At 34.5% G+C, this 26,338-nt stretch overlaps 1 protein-coding gene across 11 annotated transcripts in view; it reads right to left on the bottom strand.

Moving 5' to 3' along the window:
• The window catches only part of PLCZ1 (phospholipase C zeta 1), a 54,997-nt gene that overhangs the window by 28,451 nt on the left and 208 nt on the right, over positions 1-26,338 (bottom strand). For 7 of the 11 annotated variants that reach the window (XR_010135734.1, XR_010135733.1, XM_054526902.1 and 4 more), the window contains exons 2-6: positions 25,813-25,963; positions 24,647-24,768; positions 11,670-11,901; positions 7,772-7,973; positions 1,213-1,357 (exon numbers count right to left, since the gene is read on the bottom strand). Coding sequence is in view for 9 of the 11 variants with exons in the window: in XM_054526902.1 (XP_054382877.1) it covers positions 1,213-1,357; positions 7,772-7,973; positions 11,670-11,901; positions 24,647-24,768; positions 25,813-25,825 (714 nt within the window). In the remaining 2 variants the exon portion in view is untranslated. Of the gene's footprint in view, positions 1-1,212; positions 1,358-7,771; positions 7,974-11,669; positions 11,905-24,646; positions 24,773-25,812; positions 25,964-26,338 lie in introns of those variants that run through there. The other 4 variants (XM_054526899.1, XM_054526900.1, XM_054526901.2 and 1 more) reach the window with 4 other exon arrangements.

Here is a 26,338-nt window from a genome sequence, read left to right on the forward strand (position 1 = left end):
GGGAAGATCATGGCGAGAGCAGGACTAGAGAAATATCAGGGAGCTCAATTTTAAACATGTTAAGTTAAATATGCCTATTCATATCCAAGTGGTAATGTCAAACAGGCAGTTGTGTACATTGGTGTGAGTTCAAGAAAGAGACTGGAGCAGAAATAAATATATTTAGAAATAATAGAAACTACATGTTTAGGAGAATCAGTGCCATACTCTCAATGTCTTTATATTAAGATAGAAATTGTTCATATATTTGTATCTTTGAAATATTTATTTTGTACTTCATTTTAATATATAGTAGATAAATTTATATAAATTTGTGATTTTAAGTTTATGTTGACAGATTATGTAATGTATTGACATAGGAGAACTTTAAGTTTATTACATTTGTAAATTTAATGTATTAGGTACACATTACACAGTTTTAGTACATGGTAAGAATTCTTTTTGATTGTAGTCGTTTTGATTGTACTAAAATTGTACACTTTTTGATTGTAGTCATTTTGATTGTACTAAAATTGTACTATAATTGAAGTACTTAAGAAATCAAGTGTGTTAAGTTTACAAAAACAACTTAAAATGTCTGAAGGTGCAAAATTAGCCACGTTTATAAATGAAACCAGTGTTATTTAGAACTCCTTAACATTGAGGGATTGCAAAAACCTGCTCAATTTATAGAGTAGGATTCATAAACTGAGCTCAAATTCTAGGAATAACTATATCTTTGAATCTGTAACAAATTAAACATTTTTGAATCCAAAGGAAACTTCTGAACATTTCTTACTATATCAATAGCTGTCATTATGGTAATTAAAATGTCAACAATTGAAATGATGCATTGTTGACACATTTTATTTTGTCTTGAAAGTAAAAGAGTTGAATATTGGTAAAATATCTACTATTACCTAGACCAGTATTTCTCAAACTTTCCTGGCCATTATCCACAATAATAAATATATTTTACGTTGTGAAACAATACACACACACACGAGTAAACAAAAAGTTCCATGAAACACTATGTACCTTACCACCTGAAACTAACCTTGATAAATCTACCTTTAACTATACACAACATGGATTTCACTGCCTACTAATGGATCATAACCCACAATTTGAAATATTGTCTAAAGTAAGGCTAAGCATTATAGGATTTTGAAGCAAGTAAATTAGAATTGCTTCAGTTTAAATAGCTACAGTTGAACAAAGATATGTACATACCATGAACGCATACTTCTGTATAGCTTGGATAACAGTTTTAAACAGAAGTTTGCTTGTGAGTGTGTAGCCATGATATACAACAGGTTCATTTTGTGCTCCATCCCAGCAGTCAATCTCCAAACAACGGCATCCTTTCACAAGGGCACTAGCAAAATTTCAGCAAAATAAAATGTTACTCCTGGACCATTAAAAATATATACCAAAGTATTAAAATATTCCAAAGACCATTTGTGATTTTATGATAAATGCATAAGTGAGTCCATAAAACTCTATAAAAACTTGTCTTTGGGACAAGTTTTGAGTCTCTAGAAATTTGCATTAAAAAGGAAGACACATACTATCTGTGTAGTACAATACTGTGTCTTTCTCTATAGTCAAATGTTTTACTCTTGTGTGCTCTCCATACAAGCCTTGGTTTTCAGTAAGCAATGAAGATACCTGCTCCATAGTTGTAGCTCTGAAACATCCCTACTCCCAACCCATATAATTTTACTTATGGTGGCATTTACTGTTCAATGCCATACCATTGAAAAGTGATAATGTTCAAAGCCCTCTCAGAATAGTAAAATATATTAATAAAATCTTGTCTAATTCTTTCCTCATGTCAGGCTTTGGGGAATGGGGTATATGGCAGAAAGGGAAGGATAAAGAAAAGATAAAGCATGACAATACTTGCTCTCTGGAAACAGTGTTGGCTAGACAGTATGGAAGCTAGAGGGCCTGGTGAATCAGCAAATAATCCTTATCTCTCTAACCAGTTAACATAAGGCCATCTCTAATTTTAATCCAAGTAAGCACTAGAGAAAATCAAGGTTTATGCAAAGGAAGCCTGGATACCTGCTCATCTATATCTATTCGACTCATAATTTCACTAGGAGAAAAGTATGACCTGCTTGCCTCAGAGTACAAATTCACAGCTTTATCAAAACCGAGGAAAATATATTTCTACTTCTGCTGATATCTAAAACTGGGTCTGATTTTTCTACCTAAAAAATAAATATCCGTTTCTTGATTTAAACATAAATTCTAACTTAGGTTCATTAAATCAGTTGTACCCACTGGGTTTAAATTAATTTTCAGTGTTCATACTACAAGACAGCAGTGACAGGATGCTTTATTAGCACATATGCTTTTATTTACTCTGTGTCAGTGGAAGCTGATTGCATTCAGATTTTTCACTGACTTTATAATAATGAATATAAGCAAATAGGGATGTCTCAAAATCTTCATACCCAGCCCAGAGTAGGCCATTGTATGCCATTATGAAATAGGTCATTTGCCCCAAACTACCAAGAGTTCACTCCAATTTATTGATTTATGTATAGACATTGTTTTATTGACTCATGCAAATGTAGTTATAGCATTAAGATAAATCTTTAAATTATTTCACAGACACATACAAAGAGTTGTATAGTTGTTCCTATATCTATGAACCTGACCTGACACGGAGCTAATGTGTGCCAACCACAGACAGGGTCAGCAACACTAACATAAGACAATGGTTAGTGCTGTTTCTACAACAGCAGGGATTGAAATTTCAGTCCATAAAACATGTTTGACATAAACTGACTGTTAGTAAATATTTATTGTGTTTATATTAGAAAAAATGGGAACTGTAGAGATGTAAGAAGAAAAGTGGAAGGCAGAAAAATGTGATCTTCTGAAATGCGATCTTGGAACAGACAAAACTGAATCTGAGAGCTGACTTGAAACACCGGGATCTTAGAATCGATACATATTAGGAAAGAGGTTAAAAAAGCTCCCTTGTCATACATAGAGATATTTTTCCATAGAAAACCAATAATACATTAAATTACCCCATGTCTACAGGCTACTGGTTTTCCACTGGGATGATTTTGCCTCACAGGAGGGATTTGGCAATGTCTGGAGACATTTTCGGCTGCCACAGCTGGAGATAGGGGGAGGTTTGTAACTGGCATCTAGCAGGTAATGGTCACGATGCTGCTAAACATTCTGCAATGCACAGGACAGCCTCCAACAACAAATTATCTGACTCAAAAAATGAAAAGTTTGAGAAACCTTGCCATAAGTCATGACAACCTGGAGAAGGGAGTGTGGTCCCAGCACCAAGTACTTATATAAAATCAGTAGTTTTTCCAAACAGAAGCACAGAGCACCAAATGGGCCATATGAGAAAGTGAAACTTTTAGATTTAGTTCTTTTTGGAGATCTTATTTAGTCCCTTTCTAGGGAGATGACCCAAGAAGTACTTAGGTAAGAGCATAGCTGAGAAGAGATAAAACAATTAGGATACTAAGTCAATATACTGAATTCAGGACTGCCTAAAATATGAGGGGGGGAGGGAGGGAGGGAGGGAGAGAGAGAGAGCGAGAGAGAGAGAGAGAGAAAAACTTTATATACCCTTGGGAATAATAGAGATAAAAGATGGAAGAACCCCAATGAGGAAGTAAGGCATTAGAGAGAAAGAACTGGTGAACCTCATCTATCTTGGAGGCTTCACCAACCAAACCAAATTTTTATTAAGAAAAATTAAATTCTTAATAAATTCTTTTGGGGTGTTTTTTTTTTTTTTTTTTTTTTTTAGAGACAGAGTCTCGCTCTGTCGCCCAGACTGTGGTGCAGTGGCGCGATCTCGGCTCACTGCAAGCTCCGCCTCCCGGGTTCACGCCATTCTCCTGCCTCAGCCTCCTGAGTAGCTGGAACTACAGGCGCCCGCCACCACGCCCTGCTAATTTGTGTATTTTTAGTAGAAACGGGGTTTCACTGTGTTAGCCAGGATGAGGTTTTTAAGTTTTGCTTTGTTTTTTGTTTTTGTGTCTGTTTTTGTTTTTTTGTTGTTGCTTTTAAGATGGGGTCTCTTTCTGTCACCCACACTAAAGTGCAGCCTGGAAGTCCTAGGCGCATCCCACTTCAGCCTCACAACTAGCTGGGACTACAGACATATGCTACCACATTTGGGTAATTTGCTATGGTTTTTGTTTGTTTGTTTAAGTGCACAATGCTTTATTTAGGCATGCGGCCAATGCACTGTAATGTAAAACTAATTGTCTTTGTATTGGAGAAACGGACCTAGAATGTTCATAGAGAAATCTTCTCTGGGCCATGGGTACTCTCTCTGGGCAAATAAGGCAGAAGTTCTAAATTCAGCTACATTTGTAGAATTGCAAACGAATATATTTCTTGGCTTATGGATTTATTTATGTATTTAGATTTTAAGTTGGAGAAGAAACAATGTTTATTTGTAAAGTTTCTTAATTTCTGTGGAAGAATGTTTGCTTTCCTGACTCGTATTTGATTATGACAGTAAATTGTCTTGCCTATTTTATCAACATAGAGTATGAGTTCTCTGGAGTGCTGCCAGAGAAAAATCTTGAGCTTTTTACTTGGGTGGTGGGGGGAAAAAAACACCAAGAAATATGTTATGAAAGAAAACTTTTCATAAATAATATTGGCTGTTGCTACTTCTCTAGTTTTAATTTTATCCATGGATCAAGCCAACCTTTACAAAACTGCATATTCAGACTACATGGTTTGGTCCCCAGCAAAATGTTTTCAGTGACTGCACAATGTCATGCCAACCACTTACATGTGGAGGCACATAAGAGAAAGTTTTATCGTCTCCAATGGTGATGTTGAGGACACTCCACTATTTCACTTTGAGCCTCCTTTTTGGAAACAAATAGAGAAAATTTCTCTCTCATTCACTACTGTTTTTTATGATCATTGTAAACCTTGTAACTAATCCTGTTTCTCTCTTGACTTTGGCTGCTAGGAAACTTACAGGTGATAGTCTCCAGGCATTCTAGAATTTGTACAGAACTTCGTGGTATGAAATTTCCACTCAACTTTATTTCATCTATTTATCCTTAAATTTCCTTCAAATACTTCCTATAAACTATCAAGGTATAAAATATTATATTTTTTGTTGTAACTTCTTTAGATTGTGTAATATTACTATTTTCTATTTGAAGTTGAATTTTAACTGGTAATAAAAATAAATTTAAGAATCTTTTGTTACATTAAGATATTGAATGCTATAAAGCAGTAATATTCTTTTTCCTTTTGTAAATATGAGGAAATTGAGATACACAATGGTTATATCTGTCACAAAATTAACAGATGAGGGAAAGGGAAGAAATATGAGCACTAGAAACTTAAACATTGATATTTAAACACTATATTATGCCACTAGTCACAAGGAAAAATATTTTGAAAGACTTTCATACTAAGCATGTATCTTCCAAAGGTGGATAAAGAAACAGAGAAAAGGACAATTAAATTTAAATGTAAATTTGCGGTTGGGTGAAACTTTTTCTTGTAATGTAAAAGTAATTATATATATTTCTAAATATAACTGCTTTAATATTTATATTTTCTCTCTTAAAAAAATTAAAATAACAAAAAATGAACAGAAATTCCTATAATGAAATTATAGCTATAAATTGGGCTGTCTTTACAGAATTCTAAATGAATACATTTCAAAATTTGTGAATTTATGTCTTTACTTAGATTTGAAATTAGAGAAGCAGAAATATTTACTTGTATGTTTGATATTATCTTGGAATTAGAAGATATCTTTTCTATGGATGGTTTTACCTTAAGTAATACTATCTAATCATTTGGTTTTAAATACCCCGTATATGCTGATGACTTCCAATTCTGTTTTTCCAGTCTGTTAACTTCTGAATTCCACACACATATAGATCAGACTATCTGATCTAGCCATTTGGAAACGAATTGGTATCTCAAACTTAACATGGAAACCACAGAACCCTTGCATGTTGCCTCAAACCCTACAATGGGCTTCTCTCTTGGGCTTCAACATCTCAGCCAACAGTATCACTGTAATTTGGTTATTGGAATGAAAATCTTGATTCCTCTCTTTCCCTCATATCTCTCTTCAAATCACCTGGTAAGTCATGTTGGCTATGCCTCCTAAAATTACATGGTCCCCAACATATGATGGTTCAACTTATAATTTTTCAACATTATGATAGTGCAAAGAAAATATGCATTCAGTGGAAATCACATTTTGAATTTTGAATATTGGTCATTTCCCAAGCTAGCAATATGCTGTATGAGATACTCCGTTGCAAGATGTTGAGCAGCAGCAGTGAGCTACAGATCTCACTCAGCCACATGATCACAAGGGTAAACAACCAAAACTCTATGGTGTCCTGTGTTGCCAGTTTTTGGGGGTGCTTTGGGAGTGAGGATATGATTTAGCCTCACTGTAAGCTAGTGTAAGTGTCTTAAAGTAAGCTAGGTTAAGCTATAATGTTTGGTAGGTTAGATGTACTAAATGCGTTTTCAACTTACGATATTTTCAAGTATTGGGATGTAACCACATTGTAAGTTGAGAAGCATCTGTATCTCAAATTCAACCACTTATCATCTCAGCTGCTGCCTCGTGAGTTCACCACCAGCTATATCACCTGCACTGCTACACCATCTTCCCAAATCATTTTCTACCTCCACTCTGGCCCCATCAGTCATTCCTCTACATTACTGAATAAATCAAATTATGACACTATCTTAAGGAAAATCCTTCTCAGTGCAGCTGGAATAAAATCTATTCTCCTCTCCATGCCCTACAAGATCCTCATTAACTGACTCTGCCTACCTCCTCAAACTCACCTCCCTTCATTCACCATTGACTTGTCTCTAACCACATTTGCCATTTTTCTCTCATTTAAACATGCCAAGCACTTATTCTGTTTAACATGACCTTCCTACTAGATCTTTCTAAGGCTTCCTGTGTCATCACTCGTGCCACAACTATTTCTTTTTACCTCTTGAGAAGACTTTTCTGATAACTTTACCCTAAGTAACACTCTCCACCCCACAGTCACTTTCTATCACATTACCTTAGTTCATCTTCCCTGCATGATTCATTCATCCTTGAAAACATTTTTTTACCTGGTTATTATCTGTCTGTCTGCTTGTACACAGATAAATGTAGCAGCTTTGAAAATCTTATTCAGCACTGTATCTGAGCTGACTGACTAAACTGAAGTCTGGTATTAACAGTATGATAGGTACATTGTTAGGTATAAAATCAGCGATGCAATATGGATTATTTTTAATCTATGTAAACTATTTAACATACAAGTCTATAAAAATCACTATCCATAAATGCGAAGTTGTACAATGTACTGTATTTATGTGTTGGCTTTAGTTATAGTATGTGTCCTGATGTCTGATAATTAATTTTAACCATACTTATTAAAATCGAGGATCTTCTGACTAGCTAAATAAGAGTCTTCTTCATATGCTTTCCTTTGAGAAGTGTCTAGGTTATTCAGCAAACTTCAGAGGGGCCATAACCATGGAGAAGAGGTTAACAGGTGGGATTAGAAGGGAAGCATATGATACTAATGCATACAATAAATTATGTTGCCACTTCATCCAATTGTTGGATCTTCAAGATATGTACAAGTAAAAATTTCTATTCCCTATGAGTCTGGATAACATGGAGAGTCTTCTTTTTATTGTGCACTCTTGCCTACTGAGGTAGACACTGCCAGGAACTTCCAAGTATTTTTAAATGTAATAGATTTAAAAATAAAATAAATACCTTACATATCCCCAAAGGTCACTTGGTCCCAATAATTGATCAGATACCAAATACGTGTTATGTGAAGATGAAATAAAATAATCACTTAATGGATGACTCATATCTTGATAAACTTTTCTACATTCATTTTTAAACAGTAGACATTCACGTGAATTCATGTATCTTGTAAAACCTTCTAATGACATTTGGTGTGCTTTCCTAACTAAAAAAAAAAATAAAATAAGTTAAAAGGATGCAAAAATACCATTAGCAAGATAAAAAATTACATCTCACTTGTAAACTTACTCAGTAGTAGAGCATATTTCTAAAATATTCCTTTAGAATTAATATTAATACTATATTTATGTTGTTTGGAAACAAATTTTTGTAGTAAAACCTTCAGTTCTTCCATATTAACATTCAAGTAAATAATATATTATTTAATTATCTCTTTTTTTATGTTTTAAAAATACACACAAGTACATATATTATAGATCAATGAACTTCCACAAGCTACACATCTGGATAACTGGCACACAGGTTGAGGAACAAAGCATTGCAGTGTTCCAGAAGCCTGCTTCCGACTAACTTCCCTGTCACTCACCACACCCAAGTATATCCACTGATCTGACTTCGAAAAGCGCAGATTAGTTTTCTTTGGTTGTTGTGTTTTACATGAATTGACTCAGACAGTATGTATTTTTTGTATCTGGTTTCTTTTACTCAACATTATATTTCAAAGATTTATTCTTGTAGTTACACGTACTTATACATTGCTCATTCCCATTACTTTGCAGTATTCCATTGTATGACTATGCCACCATTTATTTATTCATTTTATCACTGATAGGCATTTAGATAATTTCCTGTTTGGGGCTGTTACAAATTGTGCTGCCAAAAATAACCAGTAAATGTCTTTTGGTGCAAATATATACACATTTCTGTATGGTGCATGCCTAGGAATGGAACTGCTGGGTCATTTGCATGTGATCATCTTTAGTAATTAATCGCTGAACTTTTTTACTCACTGTAATATGTACCAAAATATCAATCAAGCAGAAGACTGGCTCTGGAAACAGCCTGGACTCATATCCATTTAACTTGTTATATGACCTTGAACATATTAGCTAACTTCTCCCTATCTGTGGAATGGGGGTAATAATAGGATCTACCCTTATATATTCAGTCTAAAATTTTCAGTTGCTATTATTGCTATTGATAGTTCATTTCAACCAAAAAGAAAAGGTGACATGAGCATTCACTTGATTAGAGTGTGATCTTTGGCAGAGAATTTTATTTCCAGGAATTTATCCTGTAGAAGTAGAGACTCAGACAGTGATGTACAAGAATGCTCACATTAGCATTGTTTATAAAAGCAAGGTAAGTATGGGAGAATAAACAAATTAAAGCTCAAAATATGATACAATACTAAGCACCATTAAGAATAATGTATCATAAAAATATAGTGACGTAAGTAAATGTTTATGACATCGTAAAAATGAAGAAGACAGCATTCAAAATGCTATTACTATTTTGGTTTAAAAAATAAAAGCTAGAAGAAAATAAATAAAATTTGTATAGGTATACAAACCCTCTGTTTCAAAGCCATATAAATTTAGGAAGATAGAAGTGTATGGAGCAAATGAATCATGCATTGTAACAGTAATGACTTGCATACATTTATTATTTTTCCCTGTTTAATTAGCAGTAATTGGCTTAGCCCCTTTGAACTATTGAATAATTAAATAAACATCTTTGGTAATGGAATAGAAAATAAACTCATTTTGTTCCCTTAAAAACTACCAGTTTGAAATAAGGATTAATCACATGGATTTTTAAAAACCTCATTTGGTGCATGTCACATACCAATGAGGGATGAAGCTGAGGAACTTGGCGGCATTTGGAACTATAAGATCATAATTCAAATTGGCCTTAATAAGACACCAAAGTGATCAATAATCATGTAAATGAAATGCAAGGTCTTGGCTGTGTTGGAGAGTATTCGAGGCAGGTGAAGGCTCAAAAGAGGAAATGGATGAACAGTATAATATTGTAGTTAAAATGCAAACACAATTCCAAAGTGTCACTGCCACCATCCCAATATCTCATTTGTATCTTTTAATTTACCACCTGAAGTTTACAGTGCCAAAGTAATTTTTTTGGTAATATTCACGAGATTAGTGCTACCTAAAGTGCTCATCTGTAAACTGGTTGTTTCCAGTTGGCAATGACATAAAGAGCTTGAGCCAGAACATAAATCAATTCACTACTTCCTCAGAGAAAGTCTTGCTATTAAAAAAAAAATAAAAATAAATTTAAAAAGTCAACTGAACTCATCAGTTCTGCTTAGTGATATAGTCACTTAGTATTCTGGTGCAAGCTCTTTACCTTGCTGCAAACCTGCAAAAATTTAATGGTGCTGAGACCAAATCGTCACTAACACTGAACTCAATGACACCACTACAATGTTGAGAGCCCTCCAAAATCTTTGCATGGCACTGAGTCATGAAGCCAAAATCTTTATTGTGGCCTCTAAGAACCTGTATGGTTCGATCTCTGCCAGTCTCTCCAAACTCATCTCCCTCTCATTGTCAAAGTTCTAACCACACAGTCCTCCTGTTCCTTCAGTTATTCAACTCAGATTTAATGCTTCCCTTACTTGGACCTTAGACACTTCTCCCATTTTGTCATATAACTTGTCCGTTCTTGCCATTTAAGTCTCAGCTCAAATCTCACACTCTCAGAGAGGGTTCCTCTGAACACCCAACCTGAACTAGGCCTCCCAGGTCACTTACTCTCCATCACCTTCCCTGCTCTATGTTTCTATATCACATAGCACTATCTTAAGATATCCTTTTACATGCTTCATTATTTACTGTCAACTTTCCTCCAACCCATCAGGAACTCAAGACCTAATTGCCTTATTCTTCACTGTATCTTCAGCCCCCAAAACCATACTTGGTTACTACAGATAAATATTTGAATAAATTATGAATAAATTATGAATAAATTATGTATGATCCAATGCAGAAATAAGTTTGGTTTTGTTAGAACCTACATTATCATGTGTTAAACATTGGTAGCCTAAACCAACTTAAAGAGGCAAAACTAGAACTTTCATACGCCCCTCCTAGGTGAATATTTTGAGCTATTCTATCAGTTAGTTTCTGTAAGGTCAAACATTGTGCTTTCACAATGTTTTGGTACCATATTTGATTATTTTATTGTATTATGTGTTTATACTTTTATTTCAAAATGAACATAAATGAAAAACTGTGAAGTGTTTTTACCCATTGAAAGATACAACAAAGATCACAAATTCTATGACAGATCATTAGCCTAAATGGTCATTTAATTTAAATCAAATCACTATGTGTTCAAAAATGAAGAACAAGCGAAAAGCATATATATTTATGAAATGTTGTAGATAATTATATTTATAAACAAAGTAAAATTCATCAGTTTATAATATTTTCTTAGAATTTTTTTTCATTTAGCACATTTAATTTTCATACATATTTTCAATAATATAATGCATTAAAATGGAAGACCACCTATAACTGGGGTTTTATCTTATTCATGAGATCAAGATACTTTCTTCTAATAGGGTACATGTAATAGAATTGTTGTCTTACTTTCACCTCCAAGCTCATTTCTCAACACTTGAGAGATACATGGAAGCAGTTAAAAGAAAGGAGCTGAACAATGTATAGGAAAGGATGTCATAGTTGCATAGTATAGCATTGTAAAAGGTATCAATTCTATAAAATATATTTTCCCAAAGACATTTGACCCATCCAAAAACTGCAATTTGATAACCATAATTCATAAAAATACTTTGCTTTAAAATAATTTTTGAAAAAAGAAAAAAATAGTTCACATATACATATTCTGATAAAAGTTTGAAATGCAAACATACCTTCTTCGATAGGCTCATATTTCTGAATGATCTCAAAAGCAATAGTTTTACTCATCTCAGCTGTATATTGTTCTTGTGTCAGAAATTGAGCCAGATTATTTTCTAAAAGAATTTTCCGGTTTTCAGAATATGCGTTGAAAATCTCAATAATTTCTTCTCTGTGAGTGATAATTCGATAAATTGCTCTAAATTCTTCTATGGTGATTCTTCCTTGTTTCAGCCTGTCATTGTCCTACTAAAAAAATGACTGGTGGGCTCACATTGTGAGTATAAAAAATACATAAAATGAATATTAAGAGTATTTATGTAATATGTAATAATTTATACTTGAAAGAAGATGAAACTTACATTGGATTCTTATTGAAGATAAAATATATAAAGCTGCATGGAGTGATGTCAAAATTGGGAAAGGGTTAGTTAACTCTTGAAACCCAGTGGTTACAGGGATAAAGAAAGGACTCTGGGAGAAAATGAGGATTCCAGGTTGTCTTTCAATTTCACATTTCATTTTTGTATTCCACTTTACTTCAATACCTTCTTAAAACCATACCAGGCAGTGTGTAATCTCATGCCACTGGTGTGTAGCCTGGACCATGTATGTCAGAGTGAGTCAGACACATTCAAGATCAATGTAAACTGCAGAAGCTGTAGTAGTTATGCAATACCTTGCAGAAGTAGAGTCTGAGTAATCATTGAAGGATTTAGGGCAGGTGCGAACAAGATGAGCTCCAATAAGAAAGAGTGGATTCGAAAGGTCACATTTGAACTTTATGAGAAAAGGCAAGTTATTAAAAGTACCAGGATGACTGGGAGTTTCTGAATAGGAAAAGGAATACCAAAAATAGAAGACTGGTTTGATTAGTTGTGCATTTCCAATTGGAAGAGATAGAGAACTGCAGGTAAGAGAGCAGATAAGAAGAAATTCAAGTAGGAGGTGGTGAATAGACACTAAAGAACAGACCTCAGTGAAATGACGAAGGGAGAATTCAGAAGGATTCGACACAATGCAATTTTAGACAAATGAGAGAGATAATTCAGGAATGACTGGGGTCAGGGAGAGTTAGAAAAACTAGTAGAACTATAGTATCACTAACAAAAAAACTGGGAAATAGGAATTTCAGCTAAGAGGGAGATTTAATTTTTAAAGAGAATGCTTTTTTATAACATCTTAACGCTCTTGTTACATTGTAAACAGCTTGAATGCAAGAAGCATGTGTTGAAGAGGCATTGTGTCATAGTGGGATCTGTGGTTGTCAAATCAGATGCTGGGTCTCCAGAGCTTATTAAACAATGATAGCACCTTAAAATTATATAATCTTAAAGTAATTCATGCATATTGTTCACTACATTACTTAAATAACATGCTTCAACTTACTGTTTTTAAATTCTGGGTTTTGAGGTCCATGGAAGTGGATGTTATAGAATTAATTTCATTTTAGCCTTATCCCACTCCTTATTTGCCATAAAACCTTAAGCAAGTCAATAAAAATTTAAAATGTGCCTGTAATTCCTGAAAATTTTGGTTATAGAAAATTATATAAATAAAAAATTATGGTTCTACTGAATAGCAGCATAAAATAAAATATACATTATTCACTGAATAATGAAAGTTTTATTACTTTCAAACAGAGTATAAGCTTGGTCATCTGAAATGTTCTCTGATAATTTGTTTTGTCTCGTGTTCTTCTAAAAGGTCAAAGTTGCCATCTTATACTAAAAAGAATTGGAGATATGAGTCCAAACAAAATTCCACAAATCCAAAGAATCACTATAATTGATCAAGATCAAAGAAGAATTGAAAGTCAAATGTTAATCAAATTATAGAAAAATGAAAACCACACAGAATAGTGAGAGTTGTATCACTGAAGAGGGGAAGATCTAATTTTAGTAGAAAGAGAATGGAAAAGGAAAGCAACAAGGAGCAAGTAACAATGGGGAAGAAAAACAAGACATGGCAGCATCACGATCAAGGGAAGCAGGGAGAAGAAAAGCAATAAGTAAGAAGGTGCGATCTGAGTGCTGAGGCACGTGATAGCAGCTCAGACTGCCAACGTACTAGACTCCCCTGTAAGAGAAAACTGAAGCGCAAAAATCTTACATAAATTGTCCCCAGCCACACAGGTAGACCAGAATTTTTAACTAACTCTAAGACCACCCAGAGGAGCAGTTGGAAGAAAAAAAGTCAGTATACCATTACACAGATTAACAGTATATAGGCAGAAATAAATTCTGTCAAATGCAAATCTGACCATCTCAACTCCCTCTTAAAGTTCTCACTGCACCTCCTTTGTCTTCAAGACAAAACCCCAACTGTATTGTGTAGCATCCAAGGCCATCTAAAATGTCATGGATGATTTCTGCTCTTATCTTTTTCCTCCTTCCACCTCACACTTCAGGTGCTCTGAATTAGTTGCAGCACAGGTACCAAACCATCTCTTGCTATGGTACAGATTTTTTTTGTTGTTTTTTGTTTGTTTGTTTGTTTGTTTTTCTTTCTGGAATATCCTTCTTTCTGTTTAAATTACCAATTTCTACTAATCCTTGAAAAAGTGTCACCCACTCTAGAAATCTTCCTAGGTCCTTTGTGTCTCCTCCCCAGGTTGCATTAAAATATCCCTTCTCTGGGTTCTTAGAAGACTCCACTTTCTTCTCTTATTACAGGCCTTATTAGATTGGAATAACAGCCTTTTTCTATATTCATTCTAGAATTGCCTTAGATAGCGAGTTTCTTGTACCCTCAGGACTTAAAAAAGTGCCTGACTGAAGATATTCAGAATGCGGCCTACCACCCAAACAGTTTTTTGAATCTGATGAAATAAGCGCATTTAGACAATAATTAGATAAAGGAGTTAACTATCTCCCTAGACTTAAGGAGGATAGGAAAAGAGATTTAAAAATGCATATTCCAGAAGATATGCAAAATCTCAGGCCCCACCTCAGGGTTCACTATCACCTTTAAAATGTTTCATATTAATCATTAAACAACATAAAATAAGAGTAATAAAATCATTTTTCTCCTGTTTAAAAAATGTTCCTTAAGTGGTTATTCTTTGCAAAGCATTACAAAAAGCACTTTCCCAAACAATTCATTCAATGTCTTGTATATTTAGAAATACACCACGTACTTCAAGACCGTGAACATCATGAAGGTAGATATTTTATTCTTTTTATTCCCAATGCCTGCTACTGGACCTACCTAGAGGAGGAGCTTAATTACTATATGTTTAAATGAATGATTGAATAAACAAGGAAAAAAGAATACAAAATAATTCTATTGATTGTCATTCTGAGTGTACACTTTCAGAAACAGAATGAAGGCTTTCCATATTGTCACCATTTTCCATTTCCAATGCTCAGTTTGCTAGTAAAAATATGAAATGTTATCTAAAATAATGTGATGAGAAAGCTGATTTATCAAAACAGAATTTACTTTTAATGTAAGATACAGCATTTTAGAGTTGGTTGTATCTAAAATTACATTAAAAATAAAGCCTAAGTAAATTCAAACTACATTACAGGAAATGATATGACTTGCCACTTTCTTTTTTCCCAAACTCTCACACTAGTTTAAATTGTTTGGCAGTTTTGCCTGTTTCCTTTTCTTCTTCCCTTTCCTCCTTACCAAATATATGAGTCAGATACTATACTGGGTAACAAGGATGCAAAAGTAACATTAACAAGGATGCAAAAGTAACATTTGCAAGGATGCAAAAGTAACTTCAGTGCCCTGTGGAAGCAGATAGTCTAGAAAAAGAAAGTAGGCATGGAAGTGTACAGGTTCCGAAATATAATCTTTGTAGCTAAGCACAATGGCTCACACCTGCAATCCCCAAGCTTTGGGAAGTCAAGATGCGAGGAGCACTTGAGGCCGAGTTCGAGATCACCCTGGGCAACATAGTGAGACCCTGTCTCTAAATGTAAAAAAAAATAATTAACCAGGTGCATTGGTGCATGCCTGTAGTCCCGGCTACTCTGGAGGCTGAGGCAGGAGGATCCCTTGAGCCCAGGAGTCCAGGGCTAGAGTGAGCTATAATCATACCACTGTACTCTGGCCTGGGTGACAGAGCAAGACCTTTTCTCTAATTTTTTAAAATTTTAAAAATAAAATAAATTTTATAGATAACAGACACAATAAGGAAAGTTGGACAATTCTTCCTGGAGGGTCAAAGGAGAATCTTTATAGAAAAAGTGATCCTGGAACTGAGTCTTCAGAGATGAGAAGGAAGATATTTGCCTGAAATTAGGGAGGAAAGGGGCTAATTCTATTTGTTAAGATCAGAGCAAATGAAGGTACAAAGTACAAAACAGAAGAGTGTAATTAGAGAGAATGTTAGTGAAGCTGCGGGAGAAGATAAGGCAGGAGGCACAGCTGAGTCCCAGGGGTCCTCGGAAGCCACAGTGAGAAATTTAGACTTCTTTGGAAAGAGTAAAGAGTTATTGATCAGTTTTAAGAGAGAAATCACATAGATTTTTGTTCTAGAAAGATTACTCTGGCAGCAGTGTAGAAGGTAGATGTTGGGATTTAAAACAAACCAATCTGTAGGGTTTTTCCAACTTTGATATACATATGAGTCAACTTGGGACTTGCTGAAATGCAATCAGCTTCATTTCTGGTCTGAGGACCACAATAAGTAGTAAGTAGTTCAAGAGCAATTGACATGGTGTAGCAAGTATATGGACCTAAAAAGATAGGGTCAGAAGAAGAGTCTGAAAACCTCTTCAATTTCTGCTTAGATAACTGAGAGAACAGTGCTGAGATCACCGAGCAAAGAAATAAAGGAGTAAAGACAGTTTAAGAGGGAAAGATGAGTTTCACTTTAAACATATTAAATTTGAAGTACATCTGAGATGACATCTAAGCAGAGACAGCCAGTAGGCAAATGGTTGTGGGTTAGGGATAGAGGAAAACAATACGCTATAGAAGAAAGTACAATAATAACTTTGGAGTCAGACATGAGTTTCTACTGTTATGTGAGATATGAAGAAATTATATCAACATTCTTATGCTCAATATCCTTATGTGTAAAAAGAAGCTAACAATAACTTCCTTATATGTTTTTAATAAAATGAGTGCAACACCTAATCAGTGTCTACATTATGGCAGATGATGAACAAATGGTGCCATTTACCTGTCTTCAACGTTCAGGATAGAAAAGTTGGAACTTGTTCCTATTTAAGAAGTAGCCATTAGGAGTCAATAAGATAGCTCAGGAAAAGTTTGTAATGTAAAAATAAAGGATATAAAGAGCTCAACTTTAAGAGGAGAGCAGAAGGAATGGTCACAGGACAGAAGGAGGACTGGTCACAGATTTTAAGAGAAAATTGGGAGAGAATGATGTCGTAGAAGTCAGAACAAGGAAATTTTTTATAAAGAGGAACAAGTGAAATGCACAGAGAGGCTAACCAGTGGATTTAGCGTTTATGACCTAAAAAGATTTTCGAGATAGGTATGAAAGCAAAACGGATTGCAATGGATCATTGAACAAGTGGAGAAAGAAATGTGACGGATTCTTTTGGTTTATCTGTTAAGACAGAGAATGTAACATTAGAAGAGGATATGGTGCTATTTATTTTTTAGATGAGACTTTTTAAAAGTTTACATTGTGGAGGACCAACTAAAGTAAGAAACCATAAACTTGAGGTGGAACCAAACAGAATGTAAGTGGCTGAGTTGATTCCAGGTAGCAGATTTGTAGGGCAGAATCAGTAGAGAAATAATTTCTCTCTCTCTGAATACTAGCTTCCAATCCATTCTAACTGGTGCCATGTTATTTATCCTAAAATATGTAATATTTCTTTACTCAAGAAATTTCAGTGAGTACCCCTTGCCTACAAAAGGAAATATAATTTCCATGGTCTACCATTCAAGGTTTCCATCATCTGGCTATAACTGTCATTTGCAACTCTTTCTTACCACTTCCTTTCATGCATCCTGTACTCGTCATATTTGATTACTTTTTATTCTCCATGCACTCTTTCCACATACTCCATACATATTGCTTCTTATTTAAGGTCTAGCAAGAATGCCATTTCCATCATGGCATCTTCTATAAAAGCCCAAATTAAATAGAGTCTCTTCTCAGATTCCCTGTTAGTATTACCCACGAGATATATTACAAGCTACTTATAAAACAGTAATTTCTGCATTCCTTTTTCTGCCCTTAAAAGAGAGATAACACTTTATTCATTTTTTACAGTTCACAGTTTCCTACAGAGTGTCAGCACATACTATAGATTTAATAGGGGCTATTAATTCCTTAAAGAATTTGAAGACTCAGGGCAAATCCAATTTAAAAAATCCTGAAATTACAAAGGAAACTATTTCTTACTCAACCAACAATCAAAAGTGTAATCCAACACTCATCTATGTATTGAAATAACATATATTTCCTATAAAATATTTTAAATGCTATAAAGACTATTGCATGATAAAAGCAATAGACTTTTTTTAGTAAAGGGATTTAAAAAATCTTAGAGAATTGCTGCTCAAGCCATGAATCAATAATTAATCTTGTAGAAAGAAGTTCAGAATATATTGCCAAGATCATAAAGTTGTATTTTCTTTACTCAAATTTATAATAAAATGTCACCTTGTAAGAAAATAAACTCACGTCAGAATTTATGTCAGCTACTTAGAAAACGAATAGATGTAATTCAATTGTGTATACTTAACTGATGCGGCGTCTACATATATTTATTGAACACCTATTTTGTGTCATGCCTAGTACTAGGTATATTCATACATAATATCTTATTTAATACCCACAACAATCATGTGACATAGCTATGTTAGTAGTCTCATTCTATGGTTAAGAAATTTGCTCAGAGAGATTTTTAACTTGCCAAGTAGTAAACAGCTAGGATGTCTTACAGCCAAGAATCTCTAGTGCTCTGAGAGACTAGAAGATTTTGGTCACGAAAGATTTATTAGGACTCATTTTATTTACTCTGGGAAAAGGTGCATCCATAAAATGAGAAGAAATTAGCAACAAGAGTTGAAGCAAGTGAGTTGAATGTGTAAGAAGCTTAATCTTCAACTATCCATAAAATACAGTTAACCAATACACCTTCCCTAAGGATTCTACTTAATCAACATTTTAATGCATACATGGCAATTTAGCCTAAGGTGACAAAGTTTTAAATTAGTGGTTCTAGAATTATGTTAATAGATAAGAATGGTTTATCATGATTATCAGCCTTGTTTATATGTAATTTATGCTTCTAAAGTATTTACAGTTATTTTAGGGAGGTTTTTGAAGTATTCTTAGCAAACTCTGCCTCTCTAATTTTTGTAATTAATATTATATTCATAGCCACTCCAAAAACGCTTTGCTAAACAATAGATCTTCAGGCCTGCTCATGTCCGTAATTGTACATTTCAATTAGTGAGCCATTTCTGTGTTTTATAATGGTTGAGCATTCTATGTAATGCTTTTAAATATGGCATGTATTTTACTAAATTTCACTTCAGATATCTCTGCCCTGAAGATAACATAAAGAAGCCTGATAATCACTGAATAATATTTACAACATTTCACATTTGATACAGATTTCAATATATTACTATTTTTATTTTGTCTTTAATGTAAATTTTATTAAATCGGGAAGCAATAGTTTTTCTCCCTTTGGAAGATACTACCGGAGGAAAAATCCTACATGTAAAGATGTTCATAAAAACTTGTGTTCTTTGGATGTGGTATTAGCCAAGAATTGATTAAAATCCTGATACCTTATGGCCACATGCACTGCCTGGATTCAGAGAAACAGTTCTGCAACTTTGGTTTTCACTGGGTTCTCCTGAGAAGCACAACTTTTCTTTTTTAACCTCCTCTTTGTGGTTTGTAAACTTGACGGCTAAATGTTATTGAGAGAAGTGGTTCTTGGAAGACAATTCTCCATAGGTCTCTTGTGTTTCTATGTGTTTTCTGAGCAGAGGTATTGATTGCTTTTCTTCCATACTAGATTTTCAAGGACATTTGTATAGCGAACAGCTTTGGTAAAGATACTGTCTCCTTCCAGAGGAAAAAAAGCAGTTTTGTTTACTGTTCCGTATAATAATGATGACAGCCTACAGGGCAAAGATCAGGTAGGCTTACTGCCCACCATAAATGGCCCCGGTTCCTTAAGCTTGAGGTACCTATTCTATAACGCAACTCACTGTGTGTCACTTGTTCCTCTTCGTACCACACTTTAAAAACTGGGGCTTGGGGAAATAACATCAAAATGCTAATACTCTGACAACTGTCATTTCTGTGAGTAATAAGCTGTCTTTTTTTTTTTTTTTTTTTTTGACCCACAAGCCTGCTTCCACCAGCTTCCATGGAGCTACATCAGGCCAATTTGGTAGCTTGCAGGGAGGGTAAAATGTCAGACCTTTCCCAGTTTGTGTAACCAATAACAACTTCAACACAGATTGTGTTATCTGAGTACTCACTTTCAAAAAACAAAATCATACGCAGGATTTTAAGGTTCCTATTGATCTGGATTGGCCAGTGTAGCTTTCTTGCCTCATTCTCCAACAAATTTGTCATCTTCCTAGTACAAAACTCAGCTAAAATGGCTTTTCCTAATTTTGTTAATGATCTTTCCTTCTGTCATCTAGTGACAGAATTGAGCCAGGTTTCCCTCCTACTAGTTCTTCTTCAAACAAAGAAAATTTTTGGATGATTTTCTTTTGGGGAATAAGTGAAATAACATATGTTTTCAGATTACGTATTCCTTCTTGATTTTTTAAATCAATTTATTGAGGTATAATTGACATACAGAAAGCTATACATATTTAATGTATACAACTTGATGAGTTTGGAGATAAGTATACAGCCATGAATTTATCAACACAATCTATGCCATAAACACACCCATTCCTTCCAAAAGTTTCCTTCTGCCCTCTTTATTATTTTTTCCCCACAGGGTCTCTGTTTGTCACCCAGGCTAGAGAGCAGCAGTGCCATCACAGCTCACTACAGCCTCTATCTCCTGAGCTCAAAGGATCATTCCACCTCAGCCTCCCAAGTAGCTGGGCCCACAGGCACACACCACCAGGCCCAGCTAATTTTTTGTATTTTTTGTAGAGACGGAGTTTCACCATGTTGTAGAGACTGGTCTCGAACTTGTGAGCTCAGGCGATCTGCCCACCTCGGCTTCACAAAGTGCTGGAATTACAGTCATGAGCTACCGCACCTGGACCCTCTTTATTACTTTTGTGTGTGATAAGAATACTCAGTATAAGATCTACCCTCTTACACTTTTAAATATGCAACACAGTGTTATTTCTCACAGGTACTATGCTGTTCAGTGGCTCGCTGGGACTTATTTGTGCTGTATAACAGAAACTATACCCTGACTAACACTTCCTTGTTTTCCCCTCCCCCAGCCCTGGTAGCTATCATTCAACTCTCTCCTTCTATGAGTTTGACTGTTTTAGATTCCTCACATAAGTGGTGTGTCATGCACTATTTGTCCTTCTGTGTCTGGCTTATTTCCCTTAATATAATGTCTTCTAGTTTTACCCATATTGTCACAAATAACAAGATATTCTTTATTTTTTCAGGATGAGTAATATTTCATTGTATGCACATACCATATTTTCTTTATTCATTCATAATGGACAGTTAGATTGCTTGTATATCTTGGCTATGGTAAAATAATGCTGCAATATATATGGGAGTATAAATATCTCTTGATTTCAATTCCTTTGGGTATATACCCAGAAATGGGATTGCTGGATTGTATGGCAGTTCTATTTTTAATTTTTGTGGAACCTCCATATTGTTTTCCACAGTGGTTGTACCAGTTTGCATTCACCCCAATAGTATATAAGAGTTCCCTTTTCTCCACATTCCTGCAAACACTTTTCTGTTGTACTTTTTTTATAATAATCATTCTAACAGGTATGAGGTGATATCTCATGTGGTTTGATGTGCATTTCCCTGATGATTAGTGATGTTGAGCACCTATTTATTTACCTGTTGGCCATTTGTATAGCTTCTTTAGGGAAATGTCTATACAATCCCTTTGCACATTTTCTAATCAGGTTATTTGGGGTTTTTATTCTATTGAGTTGTGGGATTCAATTTTGGATACTATCCCTTTATCAGATATGTGGTTTGCAAATATTTTCTTTTATTCTGTAAATTGCCTTTACATTTTTGTTGATTATTTCCTTTTCTGTGCAGTAGCTACTTTGTTTCATGTAATCCCACTTTTCTATTTTTAGACAAGTTTTTGTTACCTGTCTTTGTTACAATCCCTTTGGAGTCATATCTTAGAAATTCTTGCCAAGCCCAATGTCAAAAAGCTTTTTTCCTATTTTCTTCTGGGAGTTTCATAGTTTCAGGACTTAAGTTTAAGTCTTTAATGGATTTTGAGTTGATTTTTGAGTATGGGATAAGGTTAGAGCCCAATTTCACTTTTTACATGCGAATACACAGTTTTCCCAGTGCCATTTATTGAAGAGACTATTCTTTCCCCATTATGTATTTTAGTACCTTTGTAGAAGATCATTTGACTATATATGAAGGGGTTTGTTTCTGGGCTGTCTATTCTGTTCCATTGGTCTATATATTTGTTTTTATGCCCCTACCATACAGCCTCAATTACTACAGTATTTTAAATATATTTGGAAATCAAAAATTGTGATGCCTCCACCTTTCTATTTCTTTTTTAAAGATTGGTTTTGGCTATTCAGGGTCTTTCTTGGTTCCAACATGAATTTTAGGATTGTTTCTTCTGTTCCTGTAAAAACAAAACAAAAATGCCATTGGGATTTTAGTAGTGATTACATTGAATCTGTAGATCGCCTTGGGTAGTATGGATATATTAACATGGGATTTTTTCTGTTTATTTGTAACTTTTAAAGTTTGTTTCATCAATGGTTTACAGTTTTGGTGTGCCAGTTTTTCACTTCCTTGGTTAAATTTATTCCTAAGCATTTTATATTTTTTAATGCTAATGTAAATGAAAATGTTTTCTTGATTTCTTTTTGCATAGTTCATAGTTAATGAATAGAAATGCAAAAAATGTTTACATACTAATTTTGTATCTTGCAACTTTACTGAATTTAATAGTTCTAGTAGTTGTTTTTGTTGTTGTCATTGTTGTGTTTTTTTGTTTTGAGGACTCTCACTCTGTTGCCCAGGCTGAAGTGCAGTGGCACGATCTCAGCTCACTGCAACTTCTGCCTCCCAGGTTCAAGCAATTCTCATGCCTCAGCCTCCTGAGTAGCTGGAATTACAGGTGTGCACCACCATGCCTGGCTAATTTTTGTATTTTTAGTAGAGACAGGGTTTCACCACGTTGGCCAGGCTGGCCTCAAACTCCTGACCTCAGGTGATCCACCAGCCTCAGCCTCCCAAAGTGCTGTGATTACTTCACAGGCATGAGCCACCAGGCCCAGCCTTCTGGTAGTCTGTTGACAAAATCGTCAGAAGTTTCTACATGTAAGATCATGCCATCAGTGAATAGAGATAATTTTGCTTCTGCCTTTTTAATTTAATTGCCTTTTATTTTCATTTCTTGACTAATTGCTTTGGCTAGGATTTCCAGTACCATCTTGAACAGAAGTGGTGAGAGTGGGCATCCTTGCCTTTTCTCAGATCTTAGAAAAAATCTTTTCAGTTTATTTTATATGATATTAGCTGTAGGCTTTTCATATATGGACTTTATTGTGTTAAGTTCCTTTTATACTTAATTTATTGAGAGTTATCATAAAAGGGACTTAAATTTTGTCAAATGCTTTTTCTATATTTTTGAGATAATCATTTGATTTTTATCTCCATTCTGTTAATGTGGTACACCACATTGATTGATTTCTGTATGTTGAGCCATCCTTGCATGCCAGAGACACATATTATTTGGTCATGGAATATGATCCTTCTAAAGTGCTATAAATTTGGTTTGCTATTATTCTGTTGGGGAATTTTGCATCTATGTTCATCAGGAATATTGGCCTAAAGTTTTGTTTTCTTGTGGTGTCTTTGTTCAGCTTTGGTATCAGGATGATGTTGACCTTATAAAATAAAATTGGAAGTGTTCCCTCTTCTATTTTTTAGAAGCATTTCAGAAGGATTGGTATTAATTCTTCTTTAAATCTTTGGTAGAATTCACCTGTGAAGTCATTTGGTCCTGAGCTTCTCTTCGCTGGGCAGTTTTTGATTACTGATTAAGTCTCCAAACAGGGTCTCACTATGTTACCCAGGCTGGTCTCAAACTCCTAGCTCCAAGTGATCCTCCCACCTTGGCCTCTCAAAGCATTGGGATTACAGGCACAAATCACTGCATCCAGCCTCTCAGTCTCCTTTTTGTTATTGGTCTGTTTAACCTTTCTAGTTCTTCTTGGTTCAGTCTTGATGGGTTGTATGTTTCTTGAAATTTCTCTTTTTCTTTCTGGATTGTCCAATTTTATAGTGTATGATTGCTCTATGTGTTTTTCATCTTTGTGAGATCCGTTGTAATGTCTCCACTTTCATTTCTGATTTTATTTATTTGAGTCCTCTCTCTTTTTTTCTTACTCTTACTAAGTATTTGTCAATTTTATTTAACTTTTCAAAAAAAACAAGTCTTAGTTTCCTCAATTTCTTCTAATTTTTTTCTTTTCTATTTTAGTTATTTCTGTGCTAATCTGTATTATTTCCTCCCTTCTGCTAACTTTGGGCTTATTCTCCACTCTTTCTATAAATAGCTAACATCTAATACAGTTACCATTATTATTTTGATCTAGTTAGACATCCAATCCTAGGTTTAATGTTAGCATTTCTGTATGCTCAGGAAATTATTCTAAACTGATATCCTGGTATTAGTTCAGATTTTCTCAACAACTAATTTTACTTTCTACTGAAATGCTCTCCATCTTGACTGTAAATATAGTTAGTAGAATTAATTGCTTTTCTTCTTAAGAGACTAACCTTTATATGACATTTACTCACATTGGATTAAGTTCCTCCTAGGACAGGATAGGCAGGGGGTGGATATCATCTTACCTTAAAAATCTGTTTCACATGAATATAACTGCACCGAATATCTAATTTTTCAAGTAACCTCTGAGTTTTTTCTAGGTTAATTTTTCCACCTCTAAAGTCATCCTGAATCTTCGACAAAAACCATGTATGAAGCACAAAAAAGTTAAGGAAATTCTCATAGAAAGTCATTAAGTATTTAAAATTCCTAAAGAAACATTTGATTTACTGTACTTATTTTTATTTTTAAAGAATATGCTTAAAGTAAATTATAGGATAATTGTATGATAAATAATGTTTTTAAAAAACAAAATTAAGTAGTTACTTTGCTATAGTAAAGGTGTGAAAGGGCATAGCACAATAAAAATACAAAAAAAGAATTAAAGTTAAAATTTGAGAATTATAGTCATTACTTAGAAAATACATTAAAACATTATTACAATCTATTGCCTGAAGGCATGAAGTTGGGAGGCAGCTAAACTTCAAGATCACCTCTCACCTGACCTCTCTGTGTTAGTTCTCTCATCCAGAAAGGTGAGCAAATTAACCCTGAATCTTAAGGAAGGTAGAAGCATTAGATGAATTCCTAATGTCACCGAACACAGTTTCTGCTACTTAGTGTTCAATAAATCGTAACCATGACTGATAAAATTATTATTACTACATTAGTCAAATGCCCAGCTACACACACACACTCAAGACCGTAACATTTTAAGTACCATCAAAAAGCATCAAAAATACCATGGTGAGTGTATATTTGGTATGAAAGAGAAAACAAAAAAAAATAAAAATAAAAAGCTTACTTATCATAGACAGATAAACTACAAAAACTAGGATACTTCCATTTGAAAAACTAAGATCGAAATGAGATAATGACAATTATCATGAAAATTATAAAAGGTATAGGTAAAAATTGTGCAAAACTACTCAGTTTCAGATTGTTAGAACGAATTAATGAGATCTCCTTAAATTTAATAGTTACGACTTAATACAGCAAAGCTCATGCTCTTGTAAGAAAAGGATACCAGAATGTAGAGAAAGTTAGAAAAGCTCAGAACAAACAGGGAACAAGCAGTTCAACTTAAATGAAGAGGACTTAAATTCAGAACTCCTCGAAAAGAATAACAGCATCAAGTAAAGAGGATAATTAGGAGAAAGAAGAAGGGGGTAGAAAGAAGCTCTCAATGGATATCTCATTTCCATAGTTTCATGACCTGTAGAGCCGTTTCTCCTCACTTAGAAGTCTTTCCCCAGTAGGTGCTGTCACGGGTTCCAAATACAATTAACTCTGCCCCTTTGCAGAAAATAATTTCTTGATACTCATCAGCTGTTAGCACTTTTCTAGGTAGAAAGCAGAGAACACACAGTGGTTTGTTGCCTTTGTTCTTTGAAGCTAGCTCACACTTAACCATAGAAACAGCATGCAAGATGTGGTACCTGCACTACCCTGCCCTTGAAACTGTTTGGCTTCTTACGTTCTGACCATCTCCAAACCCACAATATTTGAAAACGCAGCTTTCCCTCATGTCTGGCATTTTTCCATGAACTGCCATTGTATCTCCTTTTATTTTTTACTATTTTGTTTAAACCCCTCAAACCTTTCATCATAATATGCTTCCAGTGGGTTTCGGCAGCTACTCTGAGAGCCTGAGTATAAATCAACACCATTGTGATTCCTGAAGTTGCAAAGTGCTGTCACTCTTGAAACTTTGGGCT

The sequence above is a fragment of the Pongo abelii genome, chromosome 10 (genome assembly GCF_028885655.2).
Source record: "Pongo abelii isolate AG06213 chromosome 10, NHGRI_mPonAbe1-v2.0_pri, whole genome shotgun sequence".
In the NCBI taxonomy this organism is placed as follows: Eukaryota; Metazoa; Chordata; class Mammalia; order Primates; family Hominidae; genus Pongo; species Pongo abelii.